This window comes from Pongo abelii, chromosome 6 (assembly GCF_028885655.2).
Source record: "Pongo abelii isolate AG06213 chromosome 6, NHGRI_mPonAbe1-v2.0_pri, whole genome shotgun sequence".
Classification (NCBI taxonomy): Eukaryota; Metazoa; Chordata; class Mammalia; order Primates; family Hominidae; genus Pongo; species Pongo abelii.
The window spans coordinates 105,515,953-105,541,803 of NC_071991.2; the positions used below are offsets into that span (position 1 = coordinate 105,515,953).

The 25,851-nt window shown below is 38.6% G+C and overlaps 1 protein-coding gene and 1 pseudogene across 4 annotated transcripts in view; one reads left to right on the forward strand and one right to left on the reverse strand.

The window, feature by feature from the left end:
• Positions 1–25,095, reverse strand: part of PNPLA8 (patatin like phospholipase domain containing 8) — a 53,071-nt gene extending 27,976 nt beyond the window's left edge. For 3 of the 4 annotated variants that reach the window (XM_063725470.1, XM_009243139.4, XM_009243133.4), the window contains exons 1-3: positions 13,346–14,476; positions 13,054–13,203; positions 3,686–3,837 (exon numbers count right to left, since the gene is read on the reverse strand). In XM_063725470.1, the coding sequence (XP_063581540.1) occupies positions 3,686–3,837; positions 13,054–13,203; positions 13,346–14,395 (1,352 nt within the window). In that variant the 5' untranslated portion in view covers positions 14,396–14,476. 4 annotated transcript variants of the gene reach the window in all.
• On the forward strand, positions 9,112–9,907 carry LOC100460885 (large ribosomal subunit protein uL30-like; annotated as a pseudogene).
• Positions 25,096–25,851: the final 756 nt, after the last annotated feature.

Consider the following 25,851-nt stretch of genomic DNA (forward strand, 5'->3'; position numbering starts at 1 on the left):
ACGGAATGCGAAACAATGAAAAAGCTTAGGAGATATAGACCAATTGAGGGTGTATGTACCATATAAACTGTCATGTGTGTATCATGACAATTTTTAACAGTGGAATAATTTTAAAAAAAGATGAAAAGCTCTATTCCCAACACAAGGTAGGGGGTAGGTAAGTCCTGGAACACAAAGGTAGTTAGGCACCAAAGAATTTAGAGTGTCAAACTGTGCCTTGATAATGCTAACAGGAAGTAACTAGAAAATTCTGTAAGATTAAAGTAGAAAACCAAAGATGCTGATTTTTTAAATACAACAAATAATGTGGATTTGAGGAGAGTTAAGAAGATGTGTTATGAAAGAGGTGCATTATTAATTCAAGGCAAGACATGATGAATTAAATGTAATGCTGGATAAAATACATTTAACAATGTGACCTCTATTATCACAAAAAGGAAATAAAATAGGCACGTATATGTTCACACAGAAAAAGATTAGAAGAAAATAAATCAAAATACTAAAATAATCTTAGAGTTGTGAGCTATGGTTTTGGGGTTTTTTTCTCTCTCAGGTTTTTCTAACTACTCGTATAATCGGGAAAATTAACTATTTAAAAATGTTGTACTCATAAATTCCGAATGAATTTAAATACGTATATATTTGCTAAGTTGCCACAGCTGTCTATGTCTACCACTGTAGGTTCTCTTATAACAAAGAAGTCAAAGATAGAGTTTTTTGTTTTTTCTCTCAATCCCTCATACATTACTGCTTTCCGCACAAACCTCCCACCTGGGCTGCTTTCCCATATGCCCCTAAACCAAGTTTTCTCAACAGCAGAACTGCTGACATTCTGGGTTGGATAATCTTTGTTTTGCAGGGCTGTCCTGTGCACTGTATGATGTTTAGTCACAACTGTCCTCTTCAAACTAGATGCAAGTGGCAGTGCTCTAGTTGTGACAACCAAAAATGTCTCCAGACACTGCCAAATGTCCTTTAGGGAGCAAAATCACCTCCAGTGGAGAACTACTAATCTAAACCTAACTTCATCCTAACCCACCCCTAGATTTTCCCAAATTACCTCACACTGATTTCCTCCCTATATGACTAATACAACTCTTACTCTACAAGATAAACTATTTATTGGATACAAACTTCTTTTTCATCATGCTTGTCTGACCTTAGACATGTGAATGTTCTTTAATTTTCTTCCTTCCTATCTCTACATAAATATAACTTCTTTAAAAAGAAGTCTTGGTCCTGAGCATTCTTTAAAATAGTACTCTTCCTCTCTATCCCTTTACTTTGCTTTATTTTTCTTCATAGCACCCAGAATAACATATTTTTGTTTTTCTATTTGTTGTCTTTTCCTTCTCTACAATGCAAACACTGTATTGTTTTGTTTGCTCACCATCCCCAGGATCTAAATCAGTGCTTACAACATAGTAGGCCCCCAATATTTGTTAGCTGACTCATTTAACTGCCATTTTCCCTATTTTCACCATTTGGAACCAATTCTATGAACTAGAATAATCTCTCCAGTTATCACTTTATCTATATCACATGAATGACATACACCTTCTTAAGATTATTTCACTTTCCTAAGAAATATCCTCTAAGATCTTTAAAGATTTTTCTCTCTTCAGTGGGCTTTTGCCAACCGAGCACTTCTATATGGATATAATCTTATATTAAATATGTTCAAGAAAGAACTGTCTTTCCTCAACACCAATCTGTTGAGATTCTCTGCAATTTTGTCCCAGTCACACACAGGTTTACTCTTAGAGTGATCTTGACCTATGTCTACCATGGTTATCCTGTCTCCATGTTTCTTAAAAGTTACTGGTATTGGCATGGTGGCTCACACCTGTAATTCCAGCACTTTGGGAGGCCGAGGCGGGTGGATCACCTGAGGTCAGGAGCTTGAGACCAGCCTTGCCAACATGGTGAAACCCCATCTCTACTAAAAATACAAAAGTAGCCGGGTGTGGTAGTGCATGCCTATAATCCCAGCTACTTGGGGAGGCTGCAGCAGAAGAACTGATCACTTGAACCTGGGAGGTGGAGGTTGCAGTGAGCCGAGATTACGTCACTGCACTCCAGCCTGGGCAACGAGAGCAAAACTCCGTCTCAAAAAAAAAAAAAAAAAAGTTACTGGTACGTTTTTCCTTCCTCCTGCCTTCCACTGCCACCATCTGAGGTTAGCTTCCTTCTCTCATTACTTACTCCTTCCTTCATATTGATGTCAAAGTATAAAGGACTCAGGTGAATACAGAACCAAGGAATTTAACAAAAAGATACAGGGTAGTACTTGAACATACAGAAGAGTGGTTGGCAAGTTGGGTATACCAAAAAGCAAAATCAGAGAGGTAAGCTAAAGCTAAGAACAATAGGCAGGGCATGTACTATGAATTACAAGGTAACAGTAGAGATGGCAGGGAACTAGAGAACAAGCTAGAAGATTTTGGGGAAAAGGTTTGAAAAACCAAGCCAAAAAATCTAACCAACAAGTTGGAAGGAACTAGATAAACAAAAACTGAGTAGGAAGCATGGATGGATTGCCAGTAGTAAAAATAGAGCTTAATAGTGAAATTATCTCCTTCTGAACAAAGAAAGAATTTATTTCTTATATGGCACCAGAACTGGCATCTCCAGGTGAAGACATCAGAAGTCAGGAAGTTAATATAGCCTCATTTTGTAACCATCACTTTATCAAGTGACTAGCTGATATATATGGGTAAGATAAGTGTAATAAAAGAAAGCTGGCTGGGCGCGGTGGCTCATGCCTGTAATCAAAGCGCTTTGGGAGGCTGAGGCAGGTGGTTTACCTGAGGTCAGGAGTTCAAAACCAGCCTGGACAACATGGTGAAACCCCGTCTCTACTTACAATACAAAAAATTAGCCAGGCATGGTGGCGGACACCTATAATCCCAGCTGCTTGGGAGGCTGAGACAGGAGAATTGCTTGAACTTGGGAGGCAGAGGTTGCAGTGATCTGAGATCGCACCACTGCACTCCAGCTTGGGCGACAGAGCAAGGCTCTGTCTCCAAAAAAATAAAATAATAAAAGAAAGCTAAAATTATAAAACATTGTCAAGATTTTATGAGAATAATGGTTGATAAGCTTCTAAACTACCAAAAAGGTCTAAAAAGGCCAAACATAAAAATATAAATACTGAAATCAAATCAAATCAAATCAAATACGAAAATATAAATACTAAATCAAACCAAAGAACTGAAGTATATGTCAGAGTAGCACTTAGATTAATAAAGAATTAAAACAATTTCATGTTTTATTTTAAAAATTTGATTTTATAATGATATATCAAATCTTTTTTTTTTTTTTTTTAATTCCTAAAGTTTTTAAGAATCATGTTCCAGCTGGGCGCAGTGGCTCACGCCTGTAATCCTAGCACTTTGGGAGGCCAAGGCAGGCAGATCACCTGGCGTCAGGAGTTCGAGACCAGCCTGGCCAATATGGTGAAACCCTGTCTCTACTAAAACTACAAAAATTAGCCAGGTATTGTGGCGGGAGCCTGTAAATCCAGCTACTTGAGAGGGTGAGGCAGGAGAATCGCTTGAACCTGGGAGGCAGAGGTTGCAGTGAGCCGAGATTGTGCCACTGCACTCCAGCCTGGGCAACAGAGGGAAACTCCATCTCAAAAACAAAACAAAACAAAACAAAAGAATCATGTTCCTAGCCTTACCTTGTTCCTCCACCATCAATTGAGAGAATTCGGATTCCTCTCCCTTTCACTGGATCCACATAGCCAATTAGGGCCAAAATTTCTCTAACTACAGCCTGAAGAGTTTCATCCTTAATTTGTCTCAGTCGTAATAAATATGGAATAATTCTTTCCTATATTGAGAGAAAAGATACTTTGTTGCTTTTGTCAAATCAAGACTGAAAATGTTATGATTATTATTAACCAATACATGCAGTTCACCACATGACAATCAAGGTGACAGTGTTCATTACTTTCTCAGTAATCTTATAAGACAGATTAGTTTTTGATATATTAATGTCAATTTTCTAGATTATATTTGTTCTAATATTGAGGACAAAAATTAACCAATATTCAAATATTTTCATTAAAAGATGTAATACTTAACTAGAGAAAATATAATTTATAGAAATTTACAAATTATTACAACAAAAGGTTAACATTATAAATTTTGTATAATATTTTGTCCAAATCCTGAGATTAAGAGGCTAAAACTGATTCATAGTAACTACTAGAAGTTAAACTGTTATTAAAAAGAAATAATGAACCATCTTGTATACATTGTGTATGGGATTCAAGGTTGCCTCATAAAGGAATACAAACAAATGTTAACAAAGGTAACTGAGGTGAGAAGGTAAAAGCAGGCCACTACAATTAAATAATCAGTTTAAATAAACCTGAGACTTCAAGATTCTAAGCATTCAACATCATATTGTTGATCACAGACAACAGCTTAAATGCTAGAGTTCTATGTTGCTTACCAAAGATTCTCTAGCTTCTTACACAGAAGCATCCTACGTAGTCAGTACCCCAGGTTTAATGGAATGGCTGAGTGGCAGCTATAATTCTGCTGTGTAACCTTCTGTAAATCAAATAATTTTCCTAGGTATCACTCATTTTGTTTCTTTTTTATGATCAATCAACCCGAAATACTCTAAATTCTTTCTCAATATTTTTTCCCCTAATATTAAGCTGTGAGGCCCCACTAGAGGAACTTGAGCAATGGTGGAGAATAATGCAAATTTCCATTTCCGGTTAAGATAAAACACTCTGTTACAGATCAATGCTCACATCAAGAACAAGAAAATCTTGATGAAATACAAGAAAAGTACCATCTGTTTAAAGGCATCAGACAGAGAGCTGCTGAAGCAACAAGAACAGATGGAGCCAAGAATCTGGAGAAGGAGTAATTACTAGGAAGTGAGCTGGTAAACTATAGCTTTTCTTCCCTTGAGGCATTTGCTTATTCCAGGAAAAAGTAAAGGACCAAAAAAGTGAGTCTGACTCAGACAGAGGGCCCCAAATAAAGGACAGAGAAACCAGCTGATCATTTAGCATCTAAGGGATTTGGAGTGAAAAAAATGGAAGACCTGAAGGGCTTCAAACACATGGCTGGCTTTACCTCAAGACATTTGCTGAATTCTAAAATCATGAGGTGTGGAAGGCGAAAGGTAAGCTGAAGACCTCTGAAAATCAGAGTGGAAGGCTTTGTATTCTTGAGGTTTTAGGACCCAATGAGGTGGTGGTTAAGTGAACACACCAGGCTCTCAACTGAAAGCCCTGGAAGAATATGCCCCAAAATCAGGGCAAACTAGAGGTCTTACCCAAACTGTAATACAGCCTTGATCCAGATTTGACCCTAACTGAATGAAGGCTAACAGGGCTCCACTCAAATGCCAAACAGAAGAACAAATAAACCCCAGAAAAAGATATAATTTGATATAATCTAGAGCTTATGCAATTTTTTAAACTTACAATGTCCAGCATCCAGAAAAACTATAATGTATGCGAATCCAGTAGCAAATGACAAAAACCAAGAATTGATGTTCATATTAGAATTACCACAAAAAGATGTTGAAATAAAAATAACAAAATAAAATTATCAAAATATATCAGATACCTATGAATTAGTTAAATAAAATCATTCCAATGGAAGATGTAAAAGATACCCACACTGAAAATTTTTAAAACACAGAAGGAAAATAAAGATGACCCAAAAAATTGAAAAAATATGCCATATGACATGGCTTGGAAACTCATCAAAGACCCAATTCACCCTAAATTGTTCCACATATTCACTGCAATCCCACCATGTTTTTCTCTTTTAAAAATTTTTTTGTAGATAAGCTGATTCTAAAATTCATATAGAAATATAACATGTCAAGAATAGCCATGCCAACAATATTAAGAAGAACAAGGTTGGAGGATTTATACTACCTAATATTAAGTTTATACAGCTGCAAAAATTTAGCCAGTGCACTATCAGCACAACCACACACAAATATACCAGTGGAACAAAATACTGTGTCTGGCTGGGCACAGTGACTCATGCCTGTAATACCAGCACTTTGGGAAGCCGAGATGGGTGGATCACCTGATGTCAGGAGTTCGAGACCAGCCTGACCAACATGGGGAAACCCCGTCTCTACTAAAAATACAAGCCTAGCTGGGCATGGTGGTGCATGCCTGTAATCCCAGCTACTAGGGAGGCTGAGGCAGAATCACTTTAACCTGGGAGGCGGAAGTTGTGGTGAGCTGAGATTGTGCCATTGCACTCCAGCCTGGGCAACAAGAGCGAAACTCCATCTCAAAAAATACATAAATAAAAAATACTGTGTCTAGAAACAGATCCATATATACATCTCATTTATGATAAAGGTCTTTTCAATAAATGGTGCTGAGTCAACTGGATAAGTATACTTTTTAAAAGTCAGGACTTCTGACACACACCACACAACCAAATCTATTCTAGATGAATAATAGAAGAGTAAAAGGCAAAGCAAGGTTTCAGAAGAAAACACAGTAAAACTTATATATATATATATATATATATATATTTTTTTTTTAGATGGAGTCTCACTCTGTTGCCAGGCTGGAGTGCAGTGGCGTGATCTCAGCTCACTGCAACCTCCGCCTCCAGGTTCAAGCCATTCTCCTGCCTCAGCCTCCCAAGTAGCTGGAACTACAGGCGCAAGCCACCAAGCCCAACTAATTTTTGTATTTTTAGTAGAGACGAGGTTTCACCATGTTGGCCAGGATGGTCTTGATCTCTTGACCTCGTGATCTGCCCACCTCAGCCTCCCAAAGTGCTAGGATTACAGGCCTGAGCCACGGCACCTGGCCAAAAATACTTTTATGACTTTAGGATAGGCAAAGATTTCTTAAACAGGACACAAAATACTAACTATAAAGAAAAGTATTTATAAATTGGACAAAATTAAGAATATCTGTTCATAAAAAACACAAATAGGAGAACACAAACACGGAATAGGAGAACGATTTGTAAGACATACACATACACACCACACATATGACAAGTGAGTTACAACCGTAATATATTTTTAAAATTCTACAAATAATGAAGAAAAAGTTGGTGAACCCAATGGAAAAATAGGCAAGATCTGGAATAGGTACTTCACAAGGAACTATAAACATGGCCAATAAACCCTGGAAAAGATCCTGAATATCATAGCTATCAATGAAATAAAAAATTAAAACAACAATTTAGTATGACTTAATACCCAACAAAACTGCTCAAATTAAAAAGATTTAAAAAGGTTGGGCACAGTGGCTCACGGCTGTAATCCCAATACTTTGGGAGGCCGAGGTGGGCAGATTACTTGAGGTCAGGAGTTGCAGACCAGCCTGACCAACAGGGTGAAACCCCGTCTCTACTAAAAAACCAAAAATTAGCAGGGTGTGGTGGTGCGCACCTGTAATCCCAGCTACTCGGGAGGCTGAGGCAGGAGAACTGCTTGAACCCAGGAGGCGGAGGTTGCAGCAAGTCGAGATTGCACCACTGCACTCCAGCCTGGACGACAGAGCCGACACGCAGTCTCAAAAAAAAAATTAAAAAATAAAGTGTTGGAGAGAAAGTAGAACACAGAGGCCTCATAGAATTCTGGTGAAAGAATACATTGGCACAAGCACTATGCAAAACCATTTGGCAGTATCTACTAATGTTACAAATATGCTCATTCTGTGAGCAGCAAAAGTACTCTTAGGTATATAGTCGTTACAAATATGCTCATTCTGTGAGCAGCAAAAGTACTCTTAGGTATATACTTGTTACAAATATGCTCATTCTGCGAGCAGCAAAAGTACTCTTAGGTATATACTCGTTACAAATATGCTCATTCTGTGAGCAGCAAAAGTACTCTTAGGTATATACTCCAAAGAAACAAAGACCTATGTTTTCCAAAGATATAACCCAGAGGTACTACTACTAAATATTCCCAAACTACAAACCATCCAAATGTCTAGCAGTAGAGGGAAAAATGAAAAGTATACCCAACAATATAGAAGGTTCTCACAAACATAATATTGAGTGAAGAAAAAAACAGACATATAAGAACACATGCTGTATCATTCATAGAACATGCAAAAAGAGGCACAACTAAATTATGCTGCTAGAATTCTGAAAAACTGATCAACCTTTTTGGGGACAGTATTTGGAGTGTTCATAAGATTGTTTTTCATTCAGGGTGGTGGTTATACAGATGTATTTCATGTGTGAAAAATCGTGGAACTATAAACTTACAATTTGTGTTGTTTTCTATATATAATATTTTTATAAAAAGTTTTTTAATAAACCCAAAGGATGTATGAATCCTTGTGACAAATTCAGCATTTTAAAAAAGAGAGGGGGAAAACAGATCATAGAAACAGGCTCGGTGAGGCCGGGAGCAGTGGCTCACGCTTGTAATCCCAGCACTTTGGGAGGCCGAGGCAGGTGGATTACCTGAGGTCAGGAGATCGAGACCATCCTGGCCAACATGGTGAAAGCCCATCGCTACTAAAGATACAAAAATTAGCTGGGTGTGGTGGCAGGCACCTGTAGTCCCAGCTACTCGGGAGGCTGAGGCAGGAGAATCCCTTGAACTCAGGAGGTGGAGGTTGCACTGAGCCGAGATCACACCACTGCACTCCAGCCTGGTGACAGAGCAAGACTCCACCTCAAAAAAAAAAAAAAAAAAAGAAACAGGCTGGGTGAGGTGGCTTACACCTATAATCTCAGTACTTTGGGAGGCAAGGAAGGAAGACTGCTTGAGCCCAAGAATTCGAGGCCAACCTGCGCAACATGGTGAGACCCTCTTTCTACAAAAAATACAAAAATTAGTTGGGTGTGGTTGTGCACACCTGTGGTCCCAGGCACTCAGGAGGCTGAGCTGGGCTGAACCTGGGAGGCAGAAGTTGCAGTGAGTGAAGACTGTGGCACTGCATTCCAGCCTGGGTGACAGAGACTCTGTCTCCCAAAAAAAGAAAAAGAAACACATTTAACTTAGAAAAACAAGGAGTCCATAATATTTTTTTAAAGGTGCAAAAAAATTCATTTAATCACTGAGGCAGCTATTAAAGTAACACCTTACTTTGAAAACTGGTAACTAGCTCTTTTTCCAGCTGGAACCATGGTGGGTGTAGAATAGAAGAAGAAGAAGGTTCCTGCTGTGCCAGAAACCCTTAAGAAAAAGCGAAGGAATTTCTCAGAGCTGAAGATCAAGCGCCTGAGAAAGAAGTTTGCCCAAAAGATGCTTCGAAAGGCAAGGAGGAAGCTTATCTATGAAAAAGCAAAGCACTATCACAAGGAATATAGGCAGACGTACAGAACTGAAATTCGAATGGCGAGGATGGCAAGAAAAGCTGGCAACTACTATGTACCTGCAGAACCCAAACTGGCATTTGTCATCAGAATCAGAGGTATCAATGGCATGAGCCCAAAGGTCCGAAAGGTGTTGCAGCTTCTTCGCCTTCGTCAAATCTTCAATGGAACCTTTGTGAAGCTCAACAAGGCTTCGATGAACATGCTTGCTGAGGACTGTAGAGCCATATATTGCATGGGGGTACCCCAATCTGAAGTCATTAAATGAACTAATCTACAAGCGAGGTTATGGCAAAATCAATAAGAAGCGAATTGCTTTGACAGATAACGCTTTGATTGCTCAATCTCTTGGTAAATACGGCATCATCTGCATGGAGGATCTGATTCATGAGATCTATACTGTTGGAAAACGCTTCAAAGAGGCAAATAACTTCCTGTGGCCCTTCAAATTGTCTTCTCCACAAGGTGGAATGAAGAAAAAGACCACCCATTTTGTAGAAGGTGGAGATGCTGGCAACAGGGAAGACCAGATCAACAGGCTTATTAGAAAAATGAACTAAGGTGTCTACCATGATTATTTTTCTAAGCTGGTTGGTTAATAAACAGTACCGGCTCCCAAATTGAAGAAAAAAAAAAAAAAAAAAAGAAAACTGGTAACTAAATACAAATAAATTAAGCATTTCTCCTTCCTTTCCTGTAAAATTTGCCTTTGAGAATATCCAAATAGCTTCAGTTGATGAAGGAAGGCTCTGCTTTACAGAAGAATGTCAATTATAATGTAGGAGTAACAGAATTAGACATTGGTCATTCTGTAACTATTAGTTCTGGAAATGATTAGGAAATGAAATTATTAGTTCTGGAAATGATTAGGTTAATGGTTGATGAGATAATGCTTCTAGCACAATTGTCCAATGAGAAGCAGATTGTCAGCACTTTAACCCGGTGGTCATCCTTACCATTACTAATGGTTGTTCAACTAATTGTCATGTGTGTCTTGATATGATGCATTATGAGGCACATGACATTACCTACAATGTGCTCTAACAACAAAATGTTTAACTCAATCAAGCCATTATATTTAAATTCCAATGTTCAGGAAATGAAAAGGAAAAAGGAACACTTCAAATAACACTGAGAAGGAAGAAGGCAGGTACATCCAGAAAGCGAGTCATTCTGCCTGTTAACCAGCCTAATGTCTTCAATTAAATCAGTTTTAAAGGTGCAGGTGAAGAAGGTGTGGCTGAAGGACTGCATTATATTTTAAGTGACTTGGAGAAATAGTCAGATGCAATGTGTGATCTAGACTGAACCCTTATTTGGATCTAATCAGTTACATAAATAACATTTTCAAACTGGGTATAGGATAAAGGAATATTTACTGATATAGAAAGGTATACATTATATGCTAAAAAACCAGATTATAAAACAACATATACAGAATGAGTTTATTTTGGTATATATGTGCATAGAATAATTTCTGAAGGAATACTGTGCAGACATTACTAATGTTCACCAATACCCAGTTTGCTTCCCCTTCCAAGCATAAAGAAGGTTGTACTTTTCAGGCCCATGCAATCGGACAGGATAAACAGATTGTGAGTAGAAGAAACCTGTGGCAACTTCTGCTGAAATATTATTTCCTTGCCACAGAAATCATAGAGAAAGACTCAATTAAAATACAGACAACAGGACAGGATCTAAGTAACCACCACACGGAGGTTCACTGTGCCAAAGAGTCACCGAAACCCACAGTTGACTTTGCACGAGCCAGAAACAAAACTGTTTTGTTAAGTCACTGAGATTTCGGTGTTGTTTGCTATTACAGCTTAAGGAAGCTTAATCCAGTGAACACAAATAAACTCTAATACATTACAGTGGTAATCTGAGGGTAGTTAAAATATATTATTTTTATTTTCTTATCTTTTCTTTCTTCTAATTCCCTACAATGCTTTGTGCTGCCTTCTTTCTAAATAGTCAAAGTTCTTCTTTTTAATTAAAAAACATAATGAAAGGAGACCACCTTCATCACAAACAATGAAAAAATTATCACAGACAATTCCCTAAATGTGGCTGCCATAAATGTAGCATACAAAATAAGTAACTCATTTTTTTTAGGGCATTACATATCAGACATAATTCCCTGAATTTAGCTACCTTAAATATGATAGACACATAAAAAAGTAAAATTCATACAGATGTTTTATAAAAATTCTATCATTTTTTAAAAGCTCAACTCTTGATAATAACAAAAAGTTTAGCTGGAAAAGTTCACACTAGAGTGTACATGCTGACATGTTTTATGCAATTTGTCCAGTTCACTGTTTTTCAGATGATTATTTAAGGGAAGGGTGACAACTTTTTTCAGACTATCTAGATTTTTATTCATAATTGATCTGAATATACATTCCTATATTACATTTTTTCATAGTATTGAAAGGTCCTTAGATTTGGGATTAGTTATGTAAGATAAAAGAGTCCTCAGAGTTTCAATTGGCAAGACTATTTAAACTGCAACTGAAAACTACTCAGAAATCAATCAGTAGTTCAACTGGCCCTGTAAAAGAGGTTGAAGTGAGCCACCTTGCCCCTTCTGCCATGTAAGTAGGCCATGAGAAGCTGCTGTCTAGGAGGAACGGGACTTTCACCAGACATCAAATTGTTGGTGCCTTGATTTTGGACTGTCCAGCCTCCAGAACTACGAGAAATAAATTTCTGTTGTTTATAAATTACCCAGGCTAAGGTATTTTATTATGACAGCCCAAATGGACTAAGCCAGTACGTAATTCTATTTAAGATCTTTGCTTTCAGTATATCACTGAAATGTGAAATATACTTAAAAGCATATGTATATTTGAGAATCTTATCTTTTATGTAAGAGATTATATAAATATAAAATATAATCCCAAATTATAGGACCATAAAATAGTGAAGCTACCTATAATAATGTATGTGTTATACAATACACAATTAAGGATGGGTACGTTATTCAAAGACAATTTTTCAACAAGGTAATTGTTAAAAAGTAGAATAAATGTGATCTAAGTTAAAACAATTTTCTGAACGGCAAGCTAAAAATAAGCACTAATAGATTTCTAATGAAATGTAAGCAATATCTATCATTATGATATTTTCAAATTTTTCATTAAATATTACAAATAATCTTAATAATACAGATGTAAAGAGACTCAATCACATTAGTCATATTTTATAGCACTTCTCTGAAAACAGTCCATTTAAATGGGTCTAAATTATCTTCATTACTTTATAGTTGAAAAAACTGAGGCAAAGAAAAGCTCATTGTTTTACTTAATATGATTACTAATTCAATTACGAGTAAGGTCATTAAAATTTTTAGACTTTCAAATATGAAAGGACCATGAAATAAAAACAACAGCCTCACATATGAATTATGTCTCCTATCTTAAAAGAACAGTTACATAGTATAAATATTTACATTGCACTAAAGAAAAATCTGGCAGCTGTTAGGCAATTCAACTAATACACTGATTATTTCCTATTTTATAAATGTTTAATTTCAAAGTATACATATTGGTGCTAACAAAATAAAATGAATTGATTAGCATAATGTATGTCACAAAATAAATAGGGTAATTACTGAATATACATCACATGTATAAGAAAAACCACAAAATTCAAATAGAAAAATGAAAGGCTTTGCCTTCTCCATTTCAGAAGATTTTTTAGTATTTCTATTCCAAGACAAAACTAGATTAAATAAATTAGAAATTACCTTGACAGCCACTCCTTTTCCTTCAGGAAATTCTAGAAGATGAAAAGTCAGTTCTTCAACCCTAGTAATGCAGAGCTTTGGGTCAGTTGTTCTTCTTAATGCCTGAACTAATGCCCGGGTCCTGTTATCAATACTCACCCTTGCGATAATCTACAAAGACATATTAAATAGATATGATTAGAATACAAAACTGCTCTAAAGAACAATAAAAGTTTCTTAGTTCTCATTAGGAAATAAAACTTATAAATTTGACAAAAAGTAATAGAACCGAAAAGCACACTGAACAACTTGCCTTTTCTCGCTGAAGAGATAAACGCTTTTTCTCCCCTGCATTTCTGTCTTTGCTGACACCCTGATCAGTTTTAGCAGGCTCTTCCTGTTCTTCTGACTGACTCTTTGAATCATACTTTAATTTGGGGACAAGTCCACCAATATAACCACCTACTAAAGCTTGTACACCTTCCGTGGGACGAGAAAGAAAGTTAGCAATACTTTGTTTAGTTGAAACTTGAAGAACATCAGGTATTGCAGAAGGACTTGTAGGCTTGTCCACAGTATGTAAAGATTCTGAGCCTGGCTTATAAGCCAGGATGCCAGGATCTGGAGATCCTAATTTCCCCTCTTCTACCTTTTTATCTTCAAGTTTTGATTTGTCCCGGAAATGTTCATTTTCCTTTTGTTGAGACATTTTTTCCTTACGTTTGAAATATGAATTAATATGATTTGATAAAAAGTAGAATGAGTCTCCAAATTTTGTGGTTATAGAACTCGTGTAATGAAAAAGACTGCGTTTACCTGTATCTTCTTCTTTGTCTATAACGTGACTTTTCTCTTCTGGAAAAGGACTCTTTTCTGCTGATTTGTCACTATATTTTTTCAGAGATTTGATGGCTTGTTTGATGTTTTTCTGTTTTAACCAGCCACTATTTGATACTTTTCTTAAAATTTGGGAACTTGGCTTAAATTGAGCTAAACGTGAAATCATTTGATTGCCAAAAACAGCCTTTGAAACAGAGTTCAAAGTACTTTTAATACGGGACATACAAATGTTCACTTTTGTAAGTCCCTTGGGAGCAGAAGTGCTAAGTTTCAAAATCCCAATATGTAAACCATGGTTGCTTGGAGAGTAACAGTGCTTACTGCAAGAATGTGCTTCACTTTTGGTCCATTTACATCTTATTATGTTTGTATGAAAACCTCTTTGTAGACTGATGTGGCTTATCCTCCAGTAATGCTTAGGTGAGAACAAGAAATACAGTTGTTTGCTTCTCTGCTTCCCACAAACACTTCTTGCATTACTAAGGAGGTAAATATATATATCTACAGTCAGATTAATAGACATAACTTAAAAATCATTTATTTTCTATGACATTCTCTCACTTCTTGAATGCTTCATTTAAGAAATGCCATAATTCATGGTCTTACCTGAAATGACAAGAAAAAAAAATTAGAACTCACGTTAAAAATTGAAATTGGGTATAATAGAAAACACAAGACTATTTGGACTAAACTCAGCAAGCTGTCTCAAAAAAAGCAGTTAAAATATTCCTATTGTAGCTGATAGAAAATTAATTTTTAAGCTAATAGAAAATAATTCACTTTCAGTATAGAGGTAAATAAAAAAAGAAAATGAGGAATAGAATGTTTAGGGAAAAGAACTAATTTAGGGAAGTTTCCCAATAGATAAGTCTTCCTACAACACATAATTTAATATGCAATTTAGATACTATGCTTTTTTTCCCCTTCCTCATTGTTAAATTCTGGACTACTTTATGTGACACTAGACTTTAATTCCTTGAAGAAAAAGGTCAGGTCTTACACATCATTCATTGCAAACGATTTATAGAATACTTAATCTATACCAGACATGGTGCTAGATGCTGAAGCCACACAGTTACAGGTTATGAAAGAATTTCCAGTCTAGAGCTGCTGATAGCCATATGAAAAAGATTTCACTACCTAAGTAATAAGTGCTCATTAAATCAAGTAAGTCAGGCTAGAAGAAACTACAGCATATAACATAGAAGGGGTTGTTAACTACTAGGTAAAAAGAACACATACAAACAACAAAAGAATAATCCAATTTAAAAATGTGGTATTGGTAAAAGAAAAGACAAATAGATCAATGGAACAGAATAGAGAGTCCAGAAACAGACCCAATTAAATATAGTTAATTGATCTTTGACAAAAGAGCAAAGGTAATACAATGGAGCAAAAATAGTCTTCTTAACAAATGACAACTGGACATCTGCACACAAATTAATCTAGACACAGACTTTATACCTATCAAAAAAATTCTCAAAACAGATTACAGATCTAAATGTAAAATGCAAATGTATAAAACTAGAATATAACATAGGAGAAAACTTAGATGACCTTAGGAATGGCAATGACTTTGAGACAATATCAAATGCACAATCCACGAAAGAAAAAATTGATAAGGTGGACTTCATTAATATTAAAAACTTCTGGCCAGGCACGGTGGCTCACGCCTGTAATCCCAGCACTTTGGGAGGCTGAGGCAGGCAGATCACGAGGTCAGGAGTTCAAGACCAGCCTGGTCAGCATGGTGAAACCCCGTTTCTACTAAAAATACAAAAAATTAGCCAGGCATGGTGGTGCACGTCTGTAATCTCAGCTACTTGGGAGGCTGAGGCAGGAGAATCACTTGAATCCAGGAGGCAGAGGTTGCAGCGAGCCAAGATCGTGCCACTGCACTCTAGCCTGGGTGATAGAGCCAGGCTTTTTCTCAAAAAAAAAAAAAAAAAAGAAAAACAACCTTCTGCTCTGTGAAGGTCAATGTCAAGAGAATAAGACAACGAGGCAGAGATTGGGAAAAAATATTTTCAACAGACATATCTGATAAAGAGCTGTCATCCGTAATGTCCAAAGAACTCTTAAAGCTCAACAATAAGAACACAAACTCAATTACAAATGTGCCAAAGGCTGTAACAGACACCTCATCAAAGGAGATATATAGATAACAAATAAACATATGAGAAGTTGTACCACATCATACGTCATCAGGAAAATGCAAACTAAAATAACCGTGATACTACTACATATCTATTAGAATGGCCAGAATACACAACACTGAGAACACTAAATGCTGGTGAGGATGTAAAGTAAAAGGAACTCTCACTCACTGCTGAAGAAACACAAAATGGTACAGCCACTTTGAAAGATAGTTCGGTAGCTTCTTACAAAATTAAACATACTCTTAACATATGACCCAGGAATGGTACTCCTTGATATTTACCCAAAGGAGCTGAAGACTATGTCCATAATAAAATCTGCACAAGGATGTTTACAGAAGCCTTATTCATAATTGCCAACATTTCAAAACAACAAGATGTATTTTATTAAGTGAATGGATAAACTGTGGTACATCAATATACGGTATGTGTATGTGCTACAGACAGACAATGGAAGATTGTTCAGTGCTACAAAGACATGAGCTATCAAGCCATAAAAAGACCGTGAGAAACCTGAAATGCATATTACTAAGTGAAAACAGCCAATCTGAAAAGGCTACATACTGTGTCTTAGTCTGTTCAGGCTCCTACAACAAAATCCCATAAACTGGGGAGCTTACATATATATGTAATATGGGGTGTCTATGTGTGTGTTTTATAGAGACAGGGTCTCACTCTGTCACTCAGGCTGGAGTGCAGTGGCATGATCATAGCTCACTACCGCCTCAAACTCCTGGGCTCACGCAATCCACCTGCCTCAGCCTCCCAAGTAGCTGGGACTACAGGTACACATGCCTGGCTTAGGTAGCGTATAAACAATAGAAATTTATTTCACACAAAATTTCTCACAGTTCTGGAGACTGGGAAGTCCAAGATCAGTATTAACAGATTTGGTATCTGCTGAAAGCCCACTTCCTGGTTCACAGATGGCTGTCTTCTTACTGTGTCCTCACATCGTAGAAGGTACTAACTAGCTCTATGGGTTGTCTTTTAGAAGGGCACTAATCCCATTCCTAAGGGCTACACCCTTCTGACCTAATCACCTCCCAAAGACCTACCTCTTAATATCATCACCTTAGCGGTTATGATTTCCACATGAATTTTGAGAGGCACAAACATTCAGACCATAGAAGCATGATTCCAGCTGTATAACACTTTAGAAAGGCAAAACTATGAAGACAGTAAAAAAGATCAGCGGTTGCCAAAAGCACAGTGTAGAAGGAATAAATAGGTAGGGGACAGAGGACAGTATTTTTACTGCCCTAAAAATCCTCTGTATAGTATCATAATGATGGATAAATATAATTATACATTTGTTCAGACCCACAGAATGCACACTACCAGAAATGAACCCAAATGTACACCATGAACTTGGGGGACTGCGTGTGAATGCAGGCTCATCAGTTATAATAACTGTACCACTCTGGTGGGTGATGCCGATAATGGAGGTGGCCATGCATGTGTTGGGATAGGGGGTATATGGAAACGTCTGTACCTTCCTCTCAATTTTCCTGTGAACCTAAAAACTGTTCTAAAAAAAGTCTTTAAAAATATCAATCTGCAGTTCTATATATGCTATACGCACATGAATATATATATATACACACACACATATATTAAGAAATTAAAAAATGAAAATCTACATATGCAGTTGAAATCTTATGGACACACATATACATACACAAATTGATTCTGAAAGGATAAGCACCTGTTTGTTTATTCTTATGAACTAAGGCATGGGAACAAAAGGGAATGAGAATGGTTTTTACTTTTTACTTTTCTAGTGTCTGAATTATTTATAATGAGGTTTTATTTTGTAATTAGAAAAAGCAAAATATTTAAAGCACTGTAACAGAAGGTACCATGTGAATGAAAGACAAAGTGAGATAAAATCGAGGGAAGTTTAAAAAAAAAAGAGGTTAAAAACTGGCCAAATTTAAAAAGGAATTCATTACGTGTAAAGATGAGAAGGAAAGGAGAGAATTCTAAATAACGGTAAACAAAACAAACACAGCCAGGAGTTTGAGACCAGCCCGATAAATGGTGAAACCTTGTCTCTTAAAAAAAATAAATAAAACAAATTAGCTGGGCATGGTGGCACACGCCTGTAGTCCTAGCTACTCAGGAGGCTGAGGTGGTAGGATTACTTGAGCCTAGGAGTCTGAGGCTGCAGTGAGCCACAGAGACCCCATCTCTAAAACAAACAAACAAAACTACACACACAGAGGCAAACAGAAGAAAGCACGTAAGAAAGCACAGATAGTATGTGCAGAGATTACACATAGTCTAGTTTTACTGCAGGACCTAGAGAGATTGAGAGAGAGGTAGACGAGGCCGAGAAAGATGGAACTGAGAACCTATTCCAATTGTCCAGAGGATAACAGCCTGAAGTAAAATCCTTCCTTCTAAATTGCATGTGCCATTTAGAATTATCTAAAGGAAGAGAGAGAAAAAAAGCAAAGCCTGTCTTGTCCTCCAGGCTGAAGGAGCCCAGGGAATTCTAGCACAAAATATGGCTCCCTGGTATAAGTATTTTGAATTAAAGCCCCATCAGAGATCAACAGATGCTAGAAGAGACTTTTCCCCTATCTACAAAAAGACCAGACAGATTCCCCAAGGGGAACAATTGTTTTCCATTCTCCTCCTCAGGGAGAAGGGAAAACAATTTTATTATTTGCTGCAGAAAAGAAGACTGAAGAATGTAACCACACCCAAAGGACACTTTCACAAGATAAAGTCTGTCTCTTAGGCTCATTCAGTTTTCAAAGAGAATACAAGTTCGTCTCTGTCCTTCCAACTCCCCGTCCATTCCTTCTCCCTAGTGATCAGTTATCGCCGCTCAACAGAATTACCTCCATTCCCCATCTTTCCTTCCCCTCTTGAAAACAGCTATATAAGTATGTTGGCCCCACTGGGATATTTAAGTAATCACTGTGATTCTCACCTGTGCACATTAATACATTTGTATGCCATTTCTCTTAGTAATCTGTTTCTGTCAGCTGATTTTCAGCAAACCAGCAGAGGTGGAAGGGGAAATTTTCCCTTGATCCCTACAAGGCTCTTCCCAACTCCTTGGGACTTGCAGTCAATAAGATAAGCCAAATTAACATAAGAGCTCTGCAGCCCCAATGACACAAAAACACTTAATATAAAATACTTGTGGACAAAAAGCCATGCTCTGTTTTCACTTATATGTAGGAGCTAAAAAAAATTGGATCTCGTGGAGATAGACAGTAGAACGATAGATACCAGAGGCTAGGAACAGTGTGTGAGGGAGAGTTGGGGGCTGGAAAGGAGGGGATAAGAGAGGTTGGTTAATGGGTACAAACATACAGTTAGAAGTAATGAGTTATAGTATTTGAATAGTACAGTAGGGGGACTATAGTTAACAATAACATATTGTGTTATTTCAAAATAGCTAGAAGATTTGAAATATTCCCAAGAAAAAATAAATGTTCAAGGTGATGCATATCCTAAATACCCTGATTTGATCATTACACATTGTATGCATGTATCAAAATATCACATCTACCCTATAAATATGTACAAATATTATATATAATTTAAAAAAAAAATCTATGCTCAACTTGAAGAATACCGAGACTGTAAAATTAAACCAGAAAAATAACAGTGTGAGGTAATGCATATGTTAGATTTAGTTAGTCCACAATGAAAATAATACTTAAAAACATCATGTTGCACACCATAAATACATACACCTTTATCTGGCAATTTAAAAAATAAAAAATAATTTTATAAAATAATAAAGCCATGCTCAAAGTCAACAGTAAAAAATCTCCAGGTTTAAGAGGACCCACAGGCCTGGAACTGCAGTCACACTATCCTCAAGGTGCAGATACCCTATGGGCAATGGGATCCCACACCAAGCAACCACCACGGAAAATGAACTCACTGAAGTTACAAAACATGCAAAGAAATGCACCATCACCTGCAGAGAGTATCAGCAAATATAGCCAGAAAAACATTGTGTAACTAAGATTTAGAAATAGAAAAAAAATTAAGTGGGTCTAAAATGTTCAAAAATGAAACAGAAGGAAAATAAAGAGTCGAAAAGAGAACTGTGCCAAGAATAAACAAGGACAGCAAAATCTTAGAAATGAAAACTCCAGCTATGTGCTAGCTACAAACACACCTATAATGAAAGGCTGAAAATACAGGACTGGGAAAAATGTTATACCAGACCTAAACTACCCATCAGAAGGTAAAAAGCCTTTGAAGGTAAACATAAGGGAAAGGCATTAATTATGGATAAAAAGGAGACATTACATAATAAAGGAATGATCCATTTACTTATTAAACCTCAGGTAATCATGTAGACCTTGGAGGAGAAGACAATCTATTGAGAAATAAAACAAATAATGAACGTAATATATAAAGTCAGGCTGAGAAGTGCCATGAATTAAAATAAAGCAGGGGGGAGGGGAAGAAGGGCACAGAGTGCTATTTTATGGTGTGATCAGAACTGAGTTGACATTGTAGTGGAAACCTGAATGAAGCGAGGAAGAAAATTATTAAGAAAATCTGGGAAAAAAGCATTCTAGTCAGAGAGAAAAAACAACCAACAATTTGGAGACAAATATGTGCTTTGGAACAGCAAGAACTACAAGGTGGTTAAAGGCAAGTAAGGGGAAAAAAAAAGAATGATAAAGATGAACCAAACCAAAAATAAAATTCTGCAGCTCTCCTAAACATCTGAATGGACCTCTCCTCTTGGCCAAGGGCATTCCAGAGTTAACCTGAAAATCTAGTTCAGGCCATGATGGAAGGGGGGTTGGATGCGCCTCATTATACCCCTCCAGCATTCACATCAATACAGATCTTAAGTCCGATAAGAAACATTTACAGGCCGGGCGTGGTGGCTCACGCCTGTACTCCCAGCACTTTGGGAGGCGGAGGTGGATGGATGACGAAGTCAGGAGTTCAAGACCAGCCTGGTCAATATGGTGAAACCCTGTCTCTACTAAAAATACAAAAATTAGCCGGGCGTGGTGGCACGTGACTGTAGTCCCAGCTACTCGGGAAGCTGAGGCAGAAGAATCACTTGAACCCGGGAGGCGGAGGTTGCAGTGAGCCGAGATCGTGCCACTGCACTGCAGCCTGGGTGACAGAGCGAGACTCCCTCTCAAAAAAAAAAAAAAACAAAACAAAAAAAAAACATTTACAATCTATTCTCTCTGCAGCCTGCTACCTGGAGGCTTCATCTGCATGATAAAACCTTGGTCTCCACACCTCCTTATGGTAACCCAGACATTCCTTTCCACTGATAGTAACTCTTTCAACCAACTGCCAATCAGAAAATTTTTGTATGACCTGGAGGCCCCGTCCCCTCTGAGTTGTCCTGCCCTTCCAAATCAAACCAATGTGACTGATTGATGCATTATGTCTCACTAAAATGTATAGAGGCAAGTGGCATCTGACCACCTTGGGCACATGTCAGCAGGACTTCCTGAGGCTGTGTCATGGGTGCGTCCTTAAACTTGACAAAATTTTCTAGATTGAGACCTGTCTCAGATATTTTGGGGTCACAGACCCCAAAATTCAGGCAGGAAATGGAGACTAGACTATGGTAAGAATTTTGCGTTGTTTCTTTCCAATATGACGAATTTATGAAACCACCCATCAACTTGGCATTAAAATATAGTACAAAAGGCCAAAATAAGGGAACTATTACAAGATTAGACAATTTCATAATCATAATGAGAGATTTAATACACCTTTCTCAGAAACTACAGCTACCAAGCAAAAATTACAAAACAAAGATGACCAACAAAATCAATTAAGTTTAACTGCCCCCAAATCACAACACTAGTAAATGCAAGGTAAGTGTTTTGAGCGTACATTCAGCCAGAAGTTAGATCGCAAAAAACACAGGAAGAATGTAAAGTGAGATGCTATCATCAACTGAAAAAAGAGCAAGGAAGAATAGAGGTAGTATAAATACAATGGAGGTACGAATAAAACAAAATGGAGAGGCTCGGACCAAACACTAGAGAAGGGAATGGAGTTTTAACTAGAAGAATTAAGGGAATTATTAGATGGAGACCCAGCTAAGGATGGAAAGAATGAATTTACAGAGGATGTCACTTAATTATTAATACAACACAGTCAAAAGGGTGACAACAGTCTGAAGGTAACAGTACTGAGGAGGGCAAAGATCACCTGGTCGCCATCGGGCAGACCATCTAGAGGGAAAGCTCCTTATCTGAGGAATTCAGAAATAATTAGACTTCTCTATTAGCTAAAGCCGGTATCTGGTACCAGGATTCCTTCCCAGAAATTTATAAGTAACTAGAATCTCTATACATGTCCAGAATGTATGCATGTCGAAACTCACTGCTGATATCAAAGCACCAAAATGTCTACAAATGTAATTAATCACTGATCATGACCTACGTGGCTAATATGGTCCAAGTTACCCTTCAGCTTCTGCTTTAAGGTCCATAAATACCCCTAAGAAAAAATCCACTGCAGTGAGCTGTCCTCTCTTGCTGAGGCACCTGGCTGCACTCTTCTGCAGCACTCTTTCTATCCAATAAAACTTCCCTTTTCAAACCTATACTGCTGTCGGTAAATTTTTCTTACTACCCTACTACCCCAAGCTGACCACTTTCCGATGCTGGGGCTCTGACACCTCACCCAGCAAGTACTAGTGTGGGGAAGAGGGCCCTTCTGAACACTTTGAAAGTAAGGGAAAAAAGAGAAAACAACAAAACACAGGACTTGACAGCCAAGAATGGGGTAAAGAGAGGGAAGTGTTAAGAGAGCTCTAAGGTTTTAAATCTGAAAAATATGGAGAGTGCCATTTGCGAATACGAGAAAACTGTGAAGGGGCCAATTTAATATGAGAGAAAAACACATTTTCTTTTGGATTCACAGGATGAAGTAACAGTGGGACATTCAAATGGAAATGTACACAGACTGTGGATTTACGTGTGGAATTACCAGCACAGTGGCAGCAGAAACCACAACATTTGATGGATTTACCAGATGATAGTTTACAGTAATAATACATGACTATTTTGGGATCAGGGAACCTGAGAAAAGCTTTTCTTCTTTGAAAAACGTGTATTTCCAATACAAACTATATTTTCCATAACATTTCAGGATATTCACATGCCTACTTAAGTATATTTGGGTTTCAAATACGAAACTCTGGTTTAGAGAGAGCGACAGGGGTAGAGCCTTGAGTGCCACCCAGAGCTAGGAAGAGGAAGAAAAGACTCTAAAGGAAACAAAACAGGAGAAAAGCCACCCTGAAAAAATCAGGACACTGAAAACCAAGACAGGACCAAATTTTTTCAAGTAATGGATAATGAACAGAATAAAATACGTGAGTACTGCAGAGAAAGATAAGAACTAAGAAATGACTGGCCAGGTGCGGTGGCTCACGCCTGAAATCCCAGCATTTTGGGAGGCCGAGGCGGACGGATCACCTGAGGCCAGGAGTTTGAGAGCAGCCTGGCCAACATGGGGAAATTCGTCTCTACTTAAAAAAATTAGCCGGGTGTGGTTGCGCACGCCTGTAAATCCCAGCTACTCGGGAGGCTGAAGCAAGAGAATCGTTTGAACCTTGAAGTGAGTCGAGATCGCGCCAGGGCACTCCAGCCTGGGCGACAGAGAGACTCCCAACAACAACAAAAAATGGCAGAACAGGAAGGTGTCTATGGCTCAGCATTCTAACTCTGACCTTTTCGCAAATATATATTACACGAGTGAAGCAATATGCAGCTTCAGCACAACCCCTCTAACTGGGGTAAAAAAAAAAAAAAAAACAACTCAAAGTACAGGCTGTTCTTGTAACAACTTTGCATGTGAAACAAGTGAATATCTAAACTAGTGAAACTGGCCCTTTCATTCAACATCACTCATTAAAAGGGCGTTTACAAGATTTTAATTTAGTCCTGATATAGAAATAAAAAAAGATCAACACTAAGAAAAAGTTGATTATAATTACGAAATAAAAACATGTTCTTATATTGAAAGGACAACTAATTTGCATAAGCAAGCAATTTAACAAAATAGCTACAATGGGCTTGATACAACTGCCTCACAAGGCATAAGCTCTTAGTGTTTCACTGTTTAACAGCATTTTCTTAATACACTGAAACATTTGTCATTTTTGAACTCTCAGAAATTAGGACTGTAGAACCAGGATACAACTGTTACTGGAATTGAAAACAGTATTTTAAACAGGATTATATGATAGTCCCTTATGTCACAACTCTCCTAAGTTTTTCCTATGAGTCACCATTTTAAAGTTATCATTGTATTAGGCGTGGAAAGCAGGTTTCTTCCAGTATAATGATAGAAATGACACAGGGACAGGAAGCACTGCAACACAGTGATTCATACACCTTCACCTTTTAAAAAGCACACACCTGAATCCACTTAAGCAACAGCGGTCAGGGATAGAATCAAATGTGGATGGGGTTAGAAAGAGATCGCTGACAAAAAATATCAGGCAGTAGAATCACCAGGTGCACACTGACCGTCGAGAATAATGTAGACTAGGGAAACCCTCCTGAGAGTGACCAGTTAACTACTGGAGAACACTACAGTCCAGGGGAAGGCAGACAGACTCTGGGAAATTCGGGAGGGAGTCGTGGGGATGGGACAGGGGGAGCAGGGCGGGACCGGCGAAACCAAATACGGTTTGCGCTTTTGGGGCAGCAAAGCCCACGGGGGCGGAGGGCGCCGAGTACCAATGAGCTCCAGGACCCGCGGGCTCCTTCCAGGGCCAGGTCCTCCCCAAAGCCTGGCGTCTCCCCACCCTCTCGCTCGGGAAGTGCCCTCCAAAGAAAGAAAGGAAGACCCGGAGCGCCGGACAAGGGTCCAGAACGATCAGCCAGCCTCCTATCGTCCCGCCCCTGTCCCCTCGCGGCCACTTACCGGGATGCAGGCCGCAGTCACTAGGGCTGCAGCGGCGACTCGCTCGTTCCCGGCAATGACGTCCACTCCAACCGGCCTGCATCAGCTGAGCTTCCAACACAAACACTGGCGCAGCAGCTGGATAGCCACCCACTCAGCCCCGCCCCGCTCCGCCCCCGGCGGAAGTGACGCACTAGCCGTTTGAGTCTACCCGCTGGCCGGGGTGAGGATTTTCCGCCTCGCTCAGGCCTCTGCCTCCTTGTCAATCTCCGTTCCTCCCCCTCCCCGAGATATGCGCAATAGAGCATGACGGAGCGCAAGGCGGGAAGCCGGGACAGACGGGTGTGCGTGCGTGCGTGCGTGCGTGATACGCGAGGCGTGGCTTGCCGGTGGGGCGTGCTGTGCCCTGGTTGTTTCCCGGGTGTGTGAGCGGTGGGACTTCGTTTTGCCTTCATGGGCGGGACCTCGGAGCAGTGTCCTGGTTTGCTTGTTTGCGGGCCGCTATCCCCTTTCAGCAGAGATAAGCCTCCCTCTCCTGTCCCTGAAGCCCCTACCCGCGCTGTCTCCGTTCCTCGGAGCTGGGGGTTACGATACCAGTCTCTTGGAGGGTGGTGCGCGGCGCGGCCGCGCCCCTTTCTCTATATCCATTCCTGGGCATGGCCACCCAGACTAAATGTCACTCAAAGGCGATTTGACATATATTACTGTATTGGAAGTTAGCATAAACCGCCCTACAAATGGTCCCACAAGTAACACATCTTTTGAAAATTCTGGCATTTCATGCGTACCACAGGGGCAAACTACGGCCCTCAGGGCAAGGGCCACCGCAGGTTCTGCTGTATATAGCCGGGAGCTAAAAATGGGTTTCACATTTTTCAAAGGTTAAAAAAAAAGTTTTGCGACACATGACAATTATATGACATTCATATTTGTG